Source organism: Balaenoptera acutorostrata, chromosome 20 (assembly GCF_949987535.1).
Source record: "Balaenoptera acutorostrata chromosome 20, mBalAcu1.1, whole genome shotgun sequence".
NCBI classification, from domain to species: Eukaryota; Metazoa; Chordata; class Mammalia; order Artiodactyla; family Balaenopteridae; genus Balaenoptera; species Balaenoptera acutorostrata.
Window position 1 is genome coordinate 22,253,192 of NC_080083.1, and position 14,346 is coordinate 22,267,537.

Here is a 14,346-nt window from a genome sequence, read left to right on the forward strand (position 1 = left end):
ATGGATTAGTGCCCCACATAAAATTTCATTTTGTAAACTGTTTCCATTGTTAGAAATAAAGAGCCATTACAGTAGGCTGAACTTATACCCACAGGGCTACTTCTTGTGAGCAGTGGGTGATAGCTTTCAACAACAGGAAGAAGGAGGAAATGCCGAAGATCATTCCAACAATAACAACAAAATGACAGAAACTGCCATTTACTGAGGATTTACTGCGTGCCAGGTATTGTGCTATGTTTTCATGCATTATCTCTAACTTAATCTTTTTAAAAATATATATATATTTATTTTATTTATTTATTTGGCTGCACCGGGTCTTAGTTGTGGCACGCGGGATCTTTAGTTGTGGCATGCGGGATCTAGTTCCCTGACCTGGGATCGAACCCGGGTGCCCTGCATTGGGAGCATGGAGTCTTAACCGCTGGACCACCAGGGAAGTCCCTCTAATTTAATCTTCACACTAACTCTAAGAGACTTGGAAAATTGAAATGAACAGAATTATAGATCTGGTGAAAGAACAGCCAGAATTCAAACTCAAGCTGTCCAAGCCTAGACCTCAGCTCTTAGCTACTAACACACACTACCTTCCCTTATGACCTGGCTCTACTACAACTAGCTCCTTGATCACTTTAAACTTTAGTCTCTCCATTAAATGAAAATAACAATAAGTTTGTTACAAGAATTAAAGGACACGATCCAGGTGAAGTGCACAGGGTAGGGCCTGGTGCATGGTAAACTGTTAGCTGCTATGAATATAATTATCACTACCTCAAGTAACTGGGATGCAAGCGCCTAGAACCAGTTGAAGCTCCCTTAATAAGAATGATCAGACTATGCATCACTAAATTTAAAAAGGCTGAGGCTAAAAATTGGAATACAAAATCCTTTTTTTTTAGAGGCCACAACAGAATCCTAAATCTAAAACAGCCTCTCTCTTTTCTCTGTGTCATAACTTTTATTTCACCTCAGATAATCCATATCATGGTATTTTATAGGGATTAAATAGGTGAAACTTTATGGGAAAGATTGAAAACTCATTCTGAAATGTGAAAGCTTGTTTAAAAAAAAAAAAAAGGAGATTAACCAAGATGGCGGAGTAGAAGGACGTGCTCTCACTCCCTCTTGCGAGAGCACCAGAATCACAACTGGCTGCTGGACAATCATTGACAGGAAGACCCTGGACTTCACCAAGGAGGACACCCCACGTCCAAGGACAGAGGAGAAGCCACAGTGAGACGGTAGGAGGGGCGCAATCAGAGTAAAATCAAATCCCATAACTGCTGGGTGGGTGACTCACAGACTGGCGAACACTTATACCACAGAAGTCCACCCACTGGAGTGAAGGTTCTGAGCCCCACCTCAGGCTTCCCAACCTGGGGGTCCGGCAAAGGGAGGAGGAATTCCTAGAGAATCAGACTTTGAAGTCTAGTGGGAATTGATTGCAGGACTGTGACAGGACTGGGGGAAACAGAGACCCCACTCTTGGAGGGCACACACAAAGTAATGTGTGCATCGGGACCCAGGGGAAGGAGCAGTGACCCTGGGGGAGACTGAACCAGACGTACCTGCTGGTGTTGGGGGGTCTCCTGCAGAGGCGAGTGGTGGCTCTGTTTCACCGTGGGGATAAGGACACTGGCAGCAGAGGTCCTGGGAAGTTCTCCTTGGCGTGAGCCCTCCCAGAGTCTGCCATTAACCCCACCAAAGAGCACGGGTAGGCTCCAGTGTTGGGTTGCCTCAGGCAAAACAACCAACAGGGAGGGAACCCAGCCCCACCCATCAACAGTCAAGTGGATTAAGGTTTTACTGGGCTCTGATCGCCACAGCAACAGGGAGGGAACCCAGCCCCACCCATCAACAGTCAAGTGGATTAAGGTTTTACTGAGCTCTGACCGCCACAGCAACAGTCAGCTCTACCCACCACCAGAGCCTCCCATCAAGCCTCTTAGATAGCCTCAACCACCAGAGGGCAGACAACAGAAGCAAGAAAAACTACAATCCTGCAGCCTGTGGACCAAAAACCACAGTTACAGAAAGACAGAGAAGATGAAAAGGCAGAGGGCTATGTACCAGATGAAGGAACAAGAAAAAACCCCAGAAAAACAACTAAATGAAGTGGAGATAGGCAACCTTCCAGAAAAAGAATTCAGAATAATGATAGTGAAGATGATCCAGGACCTCGGAATAAGAATGGAGGCAAAGATTGAGAAGATGCAAGAAATGATTAACAAAGACCTAGAAGAATTAAAGAACAAACAAACAGAGATGACCAATACAATAACTGAAATGAAAACTACACTAGAAGGAATCAATAGCAGAATAACTGAGGCAGAAGAACGGATAAGTGACCTGGAAGACAGAATGGTGGAATTCACTGCTGCGGAACAGACTAAAGAAAAAAGAATAAAAAGAAATGAAGACAGCCTAAGAGACCTCTGGGACAACATTAAACGCAACAACATTCGCATTATAGGGGTCCCAGAAGGAGAAGAGAGAGAGAAAGGACCAGAGAAAATATTTGAAGAGATTATAATCGAAAACTTCCCTAACATGGGAAAGGAAATAGCCACCCAAGTCCAGGAAGCGCAGAGAGTCCCATACAGAATAAACCCAAGGAGAAACACGCCGAGACACATAGTAATCAAAGTGGCAAAAATTAAAGACAAAGAAAAATTATTGAAAGCAGCAAGGGAAAAACGACAAATAACATACAAGGGAACCCCCATAAGGTTAACAGCTGATTTCTCAGCAGAAACTCTGCAAGCCAGAAGGGAGTGGCATGATATACTTAAAGTGATGAAAGGGAAGAACCTATAACCAAGATTACTCTACCCAGCAAGGATCTCATTTAGATTTGATGGAGAAATCAAAAGCTTTACAGACAAGCAAAAGCTAAGAGAATTCAGCACCACCAAACCAGCTCTACAACAAATGCTAAAGGAACTTCTCTAAGTGGGAAACACAAGAGAAGAAAAGGACCTACAAAAACAAACCCAAAACAATTAAGAAAATGGTCATAGGAACATACATATCGATAATTACCTTAAACGTGAATGGATTAAATGCCCCAACCAAAAGACATAGACTGGCTGAATGGATACAAAAACAAGACCCATATATATGCTGTCTACAAGAGACCCACTTCAGACCTAGGGACACATACAGACTGAAAGTGAGGGGATGGAAAAAGATATTCCATGCAAATGGAAATCAAAAGAAAGCTGGAGTAGCTATACTCATATCAGATAAAATAGACTTTAAAATAAAAAATGTTACAAGAGACAAGGAAGGACACTACATAATGATCCAGGGATCAATCCAAGAAGAAGATATAACAATTATAAATATATATGCACCCAACATAGGAGCACCTCAATACATAAGGCAACTGCTAACAGCTATAAAAGAGGAAATCGACAGTAACACAATAATAGTGGGGGACTTTAACACCTCACTTACACCAATGGACAGATCATCCAAAATGAAAATAAATAAGGAAACAGAAGCTTTAAATGACACAATAGACCAGATAGATTTAATTGATATATATAGGACATTCCATCCAAAAACGGCAGATTACACGTTCTTCTCAAGTGCACACGGAACATTCTCCAGGATAGATCACATCTTGGGTCACAAATCAAGCCTCAGTAAATTTAAGAAAATTGAAATCATATCAAGCATCTTTTCTGACCACAACGCTATGAGATTAGAAATGAATTACAGGGAAAAAAACGTAAAAAAGACAAACACATGGAGGCTAAACAATACGTTACTAAATAACCAAGAGATCACTGAAGAAATCAAACAGGAAATAAAAAAATACCTAGAGACAAATGACAATGAAAACACGACGACCCAAAACCTATGGGATGCAGCAAAAGCGGTTCTAAGAGGGAAGTTTATAGCTATACAAGCCTACCTAAAGAAACAAGAAAAATCTCAAGTAAACAATCTAACTTTACACCTAAAGAAACTAGAGAAAGAAGAACAAACAAAACCCAAAGTTAGCAGAAGGAAAGAAATCATAAAGATCAGAGCAGAAATAAATGAAATAGAAACAAAGAAAACAATAGCAAAGATCAATAAAACTAAAAGTTGGTTCTTTGAGAAGATAAACAAAATTGATAAGCCATTAGCCAGACTCATCAAGAAAAAGAGGGAGAGGACTCAAATCAATAAAATCAGAAATGAAAAAGGAGAAGTTACAACAGACACCGCAGAAATACAAAACATTCTAAGAGACTACTACAAGCAACTTTATGCCAATAAAATGGACAACCTGGAAGAAATGGACAAATTCTTAGAAAGGTATAACCTTCCAAGACTGAACCAGGAAGAAACAGAAAATATCAACAGACCAATCACAAGTAATGAAATTGAAACTGTGATTAAAAATCTTCCAACAAACAAAAGTCCAGGACCAGATGGCTTCACAGGTGAATTCTATCAAACATTTAGAGAAGAGCTAACACCCATCCTTCTCAAACTCTTCCAAAAAATTGCAGAGGAAGGAACTCTCCCAAACTCATTCTATGAGGCCACCATCACCCTGATACCAAAACCAGACAAAGACACTACAAAAAAAGAAAATTACAGACCAATATCACTGATGAATATAGATGCAAAAATCCTCAACAAAATACTAGCAAACAGAATCCAACAACACATTAAAAGGATCATACACCACGATCAAGTGGGATTTATCCCAGGGATGCAAGGATTCTTCAATATACGCAAATCAATCAATGTGATACACCATATTAACAAATTGAAGAATAAAAACCATATGATCATCTCAATAGATGCAGAAAAAGCTTTTGACAAAATTCAACACCCATTTATGATAAAAACTCTCCAGAAAGTGGGCATAGAGGGAACCTACCTCAACATAATAAAGGCCATATATGACAAACCCACAGCAAACATCATTCTCAATGGTGAAAAACTGAAAGCATTTCCTCTAAGATCAGGAACGAGACAAGGATGTCCACTCTCACCACTATTATTCAACATAGTTCTGGAAGTCCTAGCCACGGCAATCAGAGAAGAAAAAGAAATAAAAGGAATACAAATTGGAAAAGAAGAAGTAAAACTGTCACTGTTTGCGGATGACATGATACTATACATAGAGAATCCTAAAACTGCCACCAGAAAACTGCTAGAGCTAATTAATGAATATGGTAAAGTTGCAGGTTACAAAATTAATGCACAGAAATCTCTTGCATTCCTATACACTAATGATGAAAAATCTGAAAGAGAAATTATGGAAACACTCCCATTTACCATTGCAACAAAAAGAATAAAATACCTAGGAATAAACCTACCTAGGGAGACAAAAGACCTGTATGCAGAAAACTATAAGACACTGATGAAAGAAATTAAAGATGATACCAACAGATGGAGAGATATACCATGTTCTTGGATTGGAAGAATCAACATTGTGAAAATGAGTATACTACCCAAAGCAATCTACAGATTCAATGCAATCCCTATCAAATTACCAAGGGCATTTTTTACGGAACTAGAACAAATCATCTTAAAATTTGTATGGAGACACAAAAGACCCCGAATAGCCAAAGCAGTCTTGAGGCAAAAAAATGGAGCTGGAGGAATCAGACTCCCTGACTTCAGACTATACTACAAAGCTACAGTAATCAAGACAATATGGTACTGGCACAAAAACAGAAACATAGATCAATGGAACAAGATAGAAAGCCCAGAGATTAACCCACGCACCTATGGTCAACTAATCTATGACAAAGGAGGCAAAGATATACAATGGAGAAAAGACAGTCTCTTCAATAAGTGGTGCTGGGAAAACTGGACAGCCACATGTAAAAGAATGAAATTAGAATACTCCCTAACACCATACACAAAAATAAACTCAAAATGGATTAGAGACCTAAATATAAGACTGGACACTATAAAACTCTTAGAGGAAAACATAGGAAGAACACTCTTTGACATAAATCACAGCAAGATCTTTTTCGATCCACCTCCTAGAGTAATGGAAATAAAAACAAAAATAAACAAGTGGGACCTAATGAAACTTCAAAGCTTTTGCACAGCAAAGGAAACCATAAACAAGACGAAAAGACAACCCTCAGAATGGGAGAAAATATTTGCAAATGAATCAACGGACAAAGGATTAATCTCCAAAATATATAAACAGCTCATTCAGCTCAATATCAAAGAAACAAACACCCCAATCCAAAAATGGGCAGAAGACCTAAATAGACATTTCTCCAAAGAAGACATACAGACGGCCACGAAGCACATGAAAAGATGCTCAACATCACTAATTATTAGAGAAATGCAAATCAAAACTACAATGAGGTATCACCTCACTCCTGTTAGAATGGGCATCATCAGAAAATCTACAAACAACAAATGCTGGAGAGGGTGTGGAGAAAAGGGAACCCTCTTGCACTGTTGGTGGGAATGTAAATTGATACAGCCACTATGGAGAACAATATGGAGGTTCCTTAAAAAACTAAAAATAGAATTACCATATGACCCAGCAATCCCACTACTGGGCATATACCCAGAGAAAACCGTAATTCAAAAAGACACGTGCACCCGAATGTTCATTGCAGCACTATTTACAATAGCCAGGTCATGGAAGCAACCTAAATGCCCATCAACAGACGAATGGATAAAGAAGTTGTGGTACATATATACGATGGAATATTATTCAGCCATAAAAAGGAACGAAATTGAGTCATTTGTTGAGAAGTGGATGGATCTAGAGACTGTCATACAGAGTGAAGTAAGTCAGAAAGAGAAAAACAAATATCGTATGTTAATGCATGTATGTGGAACGTAGAAAAATGGTACAGATGAGCCAGTTTGCAGGGCAGAAGTTGAGACACAGATGTAGAGAATGGACATATGGACACCAAGGGGGGAAAACTGCGATGAGGTGGGGATGGTGATGTGCTGAATTGGGCGATTGGGATTGACATGTATACACTGATGTGTATAAAACTGATGCCTAATAAGAACCTGCAGTATAAAAAAACAAACAAAACAACTAATACTAAACTTTCATTGGGTTATTTGTATGGAAATATGTTAATATAAATGTTTCAGACATTACATGAAATTTCTAAAAATCTTATATTTGTATTTGTATGGAAATATGTATGGAAATATGTTAATATAAATGTTTCAGACATTACATGAAATTTCTAAAAATCTTATATTTGTATTTGTATGGAAATATGTATGGAAATATGTTAATATAAATGTTTCAGACATTACATGAAATTTCTAAAAATCTTGTATTTGTATGGAAATATGTATGGAAATATGTTAATATAAATGTTTCAGACATTACATGAAATTTCTAAAAATCTTATATTTGTATTTGTATGGAAATATGTATGGAAATATGTTAATATAAATGTTTCAGACATTACATGAAATTTCTAAAAATCTTATATTTGTATTTGTATGGAAATATGTATGGAAATATGTTAATATAAATGTTTCAGACATTACAGGAAACGTCTAAAAATCTTATATGTTCTGGTATAATGTTATAAGTAATAATCCTAGTTATTACTTTAAAATGTATATCTCAGAAATAACTAATTTTCTTGTCAACTGCATTATTATGAACTTTCATCAAATCTTTAACCATGGTCATTTTTAAGTCTTTTGTCATTTACAGACAGTTCTGGGTGTACTCTGATGATTTTGCAAATATGTTCCTATAAAAGAGTTTCATCTTCAAGAAATTCATGGAAAAGACTCTGACAAGTACAGGTTTCTGGTAACTGACTGTACTGCTGAACTGAATGAATAAGCATTTTCAGAACTCTAATGAAAAACTGATGAACTCATAAAAGTGCTAACAAAAGATCAAGATGAAAAAAAAGAAATTAATTACATGGGACTGAGTGAACTGATGAGGATGAGTATAATTTTTGTGACTTTCTGTCTGAATTAAAAAAAAAAAAAAATCCCACAAGGACTCAGAGGAAAAGAATATACAAATCAATTTTCACTGCAAAGTAAAGGAGCTGTTACAGTGGAGGATTACTGGACTGAATGTCAATGTTATGACATAGTATAAGTGTGTTTCATGTTTGGTAATTGCAATCATTGTTGCTTTTGTTGTGGTCATCCATGTACAATGCTTGGTGTCAGTCTATCTATCTCTTGTAAAAATAAAATACAGTGTGTGTGTGTGGAAAAAATAAAAAATAAAAATAAAACAATGGGGTTGGGGAAAAAAAAAAAAAAAAAAAAAAAATCCGGGGCTTCCCTGGTGGCGCAGTGGTTGGGAATCTGTCTGCCAACGCAGGGGACGCGGGTTCAAGCCCTGGTCTGGGAAGATCCCACATGCCGCGGAGCGACTGGGCCCGTGAGCCACAATTACTGAGCCTGCGCGTCTGGAGCCTGTGCCCCGCAACAAGAGAGGCCGCGATGGTGAGAGGCCCGCGCACCGCGATGAAGAGTGGCCCCCGCTTGCCGCAACTAGAGAAAGCCCTCGCACAGAAACGAAGATCCAACACAGCCAAAAATAAATAAATAAACAAACAAATAAATAAATAAATAAATAAAATATTAAAAAAAAAATCCATGGCACCTCAAACAGAGACACCCTCTATGCGTTTGGAAGACCTGCCCTCTGATTTAGTGTGTAGCTTAAGCATACTTACTACAAAAATTGGTAATGCCTGCTGTCCTGTATTCCTGGAGCCTCTTGATTTCCCTTCGGAGTTCGAATTCCACTGTTTATCCCCCCGAAAACAACAAAGGAGAAAAATTGGAAAAACAAAATCAACATTAATGAGCACTTTTACTGTTGAATATTTTCAGTAATTCTGCCTTCTATAAAAGACTGGGCAATTCCATTTGGGGAATCCTAACTGTTGCTAATATCTCATTAGAAATTTTACCCAAGGGCTGACAAAAATGTACTCCAGCTGTCTTTTGGCTTCTGTCTCCAGCTGCTTCCTAGAAAACTTATAGTGAACTGGTTGAATTCATTTAGCTACAGAAGTAATGAATATAATTTTTTAAATCACCAAGTTTCCCTGCTCTATTTATTCTCTGTTAAAAGTTCTAGTCACAAAACCAAATTCTTTTATGAGACCTGTCTCTGGTATTACTTGATGTGGCCCTTTTGCAAGGGAAGGACAAAAGCTCTGTGCTTCAAGTCCCGGATAGTTTCTTTACAGCTTTTCTCCTATAGGAACAAAAGAGCATTGTGTTTTCCATAAACCAAAGATTTCTGCCTCCTCTGAGCACACAGATCACGTTGCACTGCTTGGGTTATTATGTGATAGAACGTTCACATTTGGGTGCTTTGAAACAGAGGATGAAGGAAGCACCTGGACAATCCACGGGGTGTTGTTCTTTGGAGTGACACATAAACCAGGGACGGCACAAACTGGGACAGGAAGTGAAGGATAAATCACCCAGGATAAATCACACAAAGAATGCCAACCAAACAGGGTGTCTGGTGAGGACAACCAACCTGGCTCAGATACATGCCTACAATGTCATGCAAGAAATGTCTGCACGATGAGTACAGGATAAGAGCCTTCAAGAAGTACCTTCCCAGAACTAAACTTGGGGGTCAAACACCTGACTCTCATGAGTAAAGGTATAGACTTAGCCCCGCAGTCCAGATTGTTTTATAGTCTTACTGCCTTACTGCCTCTCAATTTTTTACAGTGAGAAATCAAATGGGAACTAGATAGAGCTCTCTCAGGGAAAAAGGCAAGAAAATGATGGAAGTACTATATACTATCTCGATGAGTCATCCAACTCTGTCCCCACTTAAAAAACTAGTTTTAATACTAAAATACTTATGAACAAAATTATATGATTTGCTTCAAAATAATCCAGTTGAGGATGGGAGGGGAGTGGGTGGTAAAGATGAAACTGGATTGGCCATGTGTTGATAACTGCTGAAGTTGGGTGATGGACACATGGGGGTTCATTATACTATGATCTCTATTTTTGCATGTATTTGAAAACTCCCATAATAAAAAGGGGGAAAACTACTAAACTATTGTTTATCTGAGGGGAAAACAAGCCACTAGGCTTTTTAAGCTCTCTTCTCCCACCCCCAAAGTCCCAAATTAATCTCATAGTAATAAAGTGGAAGAAATACAAAAAAATCCACTTATTTATTTACAGAACTTCACATAAAACACACCATTATCTCTCCTATTTACATAAAAACACAGACACAAATATTTGCTCAAGGTTAAAAAACCACCTACATGCATGGCTTTCAATGAACTTGTCATGTTCCACCGGCCCCACTATCCTTGCAAATCGCCTCATTGTTTCATAAAGGTCTTGGACTTCCTTGGGATACCGCCGTTCCATTACTACAGAGAAAGTAAAGAATATAAAGATCTCTAAGTTTTCTGCATTTTTTTTTTTTACAAGAAGTAAAATGGAAGAACATTATTCCTAACCTCATATGACTAACTTACCAATGACAGGAAGCAAACTGGAAAGCTAAGAATGAAGCACACTAATCATAATGATAAGAGAATCAGGGTGACTATGACACAGAGAGGTTGTTATCACTGGAGAGCATCTGCACTGCTGAGCACCCTGGAGACCTCCACACCTTGCTGTCTCTTAATCTATACAAGGGCAGGAAGTACTGGCAGTAACGGGAAAGATGATTAGATCATGTGTTCTCAGAAACAATGTGGGGCAAAATCTCTGGTATTAACTTCTGCAGAGGGCTTCCCTGGTGGTGCAGTGGTTAAGAATCCGCCTGCCAACGCAGGGGACACGGGTTCGAGCCCTGGTCCGGGAAGATCCCACATGCTGCGGAGCAACTAAGCCCGTGCGCCACAACTACTGAGCCTGTGCTCTAGAGCCTGCGAGCCACAACTACTGAGCTCACACGCCACAACTACCGAAGCCCATGCGCCTAGAGCCCGTGCTCCGCAACAAGAGAAGCCACCGCAATGAGAAGCCTGCGCACCGCAACGAAGAGTAGCCCCCGCTCGCCGCAACTAGAGAAAAGCCCGCACACGGCAACGATGACCCAACGCAGCCAAAAGTAATAAACAAATAAAATAAATTTTAAAAAATAAAAAATAACTTCTGCAGAACAAGGGAAGTGCAGACATACTAATTCATCTAGAAGAGGTAGATTAGCCTGGAAAAAGTGTGATCTCTTGCACGCTCCACCAAAAATAAAAACCTCTGTAACTACATATCCTCAAATGAGGCATTTATTTCTTCACTTTCTACATGGGTCATTTTGCCTTTCTTTAAACTTAATTAGGTACCACAACTTAATGTACTACTAATGAAGTTATATTTTGATCACTATGATGGAAGCGAATGGTCCAATATGCCATTTGGGATACCCATGTGGGTCAGCAACTTTGAGGATCACTACTGACCAAATTTCTAATAAAAAGAGCTATCAGCCAAAAGATGGGTAGTAAAACCCACCAACAGTAACTGATAGGCTGGAGCGGCCAGGAACTCTCGAACTGCTACTCAGTCATTTCAATAAGAGTAACTAGGCTAGTTTAGTCCACTCTCAGGCTAAAGATACAGGCTATCACTTATGACAGTTACTTAAATAAGTCCTCTTTTCAGATGAATCTTTTTCTTTGCAGGAGAAATTCTTGCCCACAAATTCTAGGAGCTGATTTGATGGGCAGCCACAAATTGATTATTTTCACCACCAAACCCCCCGCCCCCGTCTACAGGGATAATACAGAAACATTTGGAGTAAAATTTTTTAATTTGATGAAAAAAACTCCTGTGCCTACATATTAAGGTCACATGCACATTCAGTATAATGGCAATTGAAGACCTCTCAAACCACAACGCACATACCACTTCTTTCTTGGAAGCAACAGAGCTTCCCCTCAGCTCTGTATGTAAGAAATACAGTTAAAAGAATAAAGAGGCTAAACTGACCTCTGTCCACCAGCTGAGAACAGAATTTATACAAGAGTCAAGGTCTACTATGTAAAGGTTAAAATCAACTGACCTATCGTGGAAAGCCCAGGAATTCAGACAAAGGAACCCACTACTGTGGCTATCAGAACATGACCAATTATTGTCTACAGAAAGGGCAAGGGAGATCTGACCTTGGGTTATTTTTGCAAACCCACAGCTCTCGATGAGGACGTGGTTAAATAGGCAATACTGTATACTGCTAGAAGGAATATAAATTGATAAAACCATCTTTTAGGAAACAATCTGGCAGCATGTGTTAAGCATTTTTAATAACCATATTCTTTGACCTATTTAATTCCACTTCTGGGAATCTATCTTAAAAAAACAATTTTAAATACAGACAAAGCTTTATTCACAAACAAGTTTACCTTAGCTTTATTTATAATGATTAGAAAAACACTGAAAATAAGCTAAAGATCTAATAATAAAAGACAGGTTAAGCACGTCATTATATATTTATGTATCTATACAACATATTATGTAACTATTAGAAGTGACATCATCAAAACACCATAATGTGTGTAATGGAAAGTGAAAAAATAAAGGACATAAAATGTAACCTACTTATAACCATGACTCTATTAACTGATACTTAACCCAAGACTGGCTGACCTGAACCCTCCTGGCACAGAGTGTCAAACCCTATAAGATTCTATCAATTAGCGCATGAAGCACAATCATTAGGTACTTTTACAAAAAAAAAAGTCTTGTGACATACAACTATTATAAACATATATAAATATTGCAATTATTATGATATCATCATTCTTATGTTCTGAACAAACTCTACAGTGTAGAAGAAGAAAAAGTACAGAGACTCTTTCCGCCCAGCATAGGTTATCACCAAATATTTAAAAGTAAGGTCAAAGTTAGCAATCATTTAAAAATCATAGGTTTATTTCATCATCATACAATTCTAATGTCTTTTCTTGTTTGTTTGCCCCGACCATGCAAAATAAAGCTATCATTTTCTGTTAATTTTTTTCCATAAAAATATTTTCACAACCTGATGGTCAAAGTTATTTTATATTTAACATATAATTCCAAAACACAACCCTATCCAGCTCCAGAAAATGATCCATTAATATTCATGCTTTAATTACTATACTAATTTAAAAAAAAAAGTATTCTCATGCTAGTGTTATTGACCATATATTAATGGTTTGTAACTCTTACGATGCAACAGAATTGCCTTGAAGACTTTAAAAAAATACAGATGCTGTAGCTCTACCTCCAGAGATTCTGACTTAATTAGTCTGAGGTGACTGTCAGGCATCAGAATTTCTAAAGCTTCCTAGGTGATGCTAATATGCAACTTTGATTAAGAACTACTGTCATAAATGATTTGTTTAAAACTATTCAATAATGTTGGGAGAAATTTTAAAATAAGGAAAACTATTACTTACACTGAAACTTTCTAAGGTTGATTAATCCATGGTCTCTTATAATTCTAGAATGAAAAACATATATATGATAATCAGTTTCACATTTAACAATGTTTTCCACACACAGCTTTCATTAGATATCCTAAACACTGCAAGGGGGAATACTGAGGTCCAGAGAAGTCACTCCCCACAAAGTTCTGCAGGTCAGTAAGTCTCTAGCACAATTTTAGGCTCTCAAGCATCATATATTTTTCCTCTCCTTGGGCACTGTAGATTCTCAATAACTATCTGCTGGATGAATGAATAGATCAATAAGCACTCACAAATAATGAAAAACACATGTCTGTAACTTAAGATGAAACAGAAGGGAATCTGTGTCCATATCATCTATTCAGCTTAGGGAAATGATAATTGAGAACAGCTGTTTAAGGAAAATCTGTGATCACACACTCAACATTTACAACTGTACATTCACAGAATGCCTTGAAGCTGTTTGAAATAAATCTCGTGCATGTTTAATGGAAGGTCATCATAAAACATAAGATCTAATAGCGACCTCAACTACTGAGCTCTACCACACTGTCTAGCTCTAATTCCGTGTTTTAAGCAAAACAGAATTTAGGTAAACCATGCAGTGTTACGTGTCTGGAACCTCTGATTTATACCGGAGGTATTCATGACTAGCAATGAAGCTTCTCACAAGAACAGCTGGGTAATCTTCTTCAGCGCTTCTTAGAAGCTAACTCCAGACACGCAGAGAGTAAGCTTTACTTTAGATTATGTCTTGGTCCCTCCAGAGTGCCTCCCAAGTCCCATTCCTTTTTCTTGTTGTGATGCCACTGTATCTCTAGTTATTAACACCATGGTAACATGCCTACACATACATACACACACACCCTCCGCATACCCTTCTCTGAACTGTTAAAGTCTCTGTAATCCAATAGGGGTTTGGGATCCATAATTTCTCAGTCTCAATGTATGTTTTTTGTTCTGT

General features: G+C 38.2%; 1 protein-coding gene across 3 annotated transcripts in view; it reads right to left on the reverse strand.

Annotated features, from left to right (window-relative positions):
- TADA2A (transcriptional adaptor 2A) overlaps positions 1 to 14,346 on the reverse strand; it is a 55,003-nt gene that overhangs the window by 7,617 nt on the left and 33,040 nt on the right. For all 3 annotated transcript variants that reach the window (XM_057535457.1, XM_007190234.3, XM_057535456.1), the window contains 3 exons: positions 13,374 to 13,417; positions 10,245 to 10,355; positions 8,670 to 8,741 (listed from right to left, as the gene is read on the reverse strand). In XM_057535457.1, the coding sequence (XP_057391440.1) occupies positions 8,670 to 8,741; positions 10,245 to 10,355; positions 13,374 to 13,417 (227 nt within the window). The remainder of the gene's footprint in view (positions 1 to 8,669; positions 8,742 to 10,244; positions 10,356 to 13,373; positions 13,418 to 14,346) is intronic.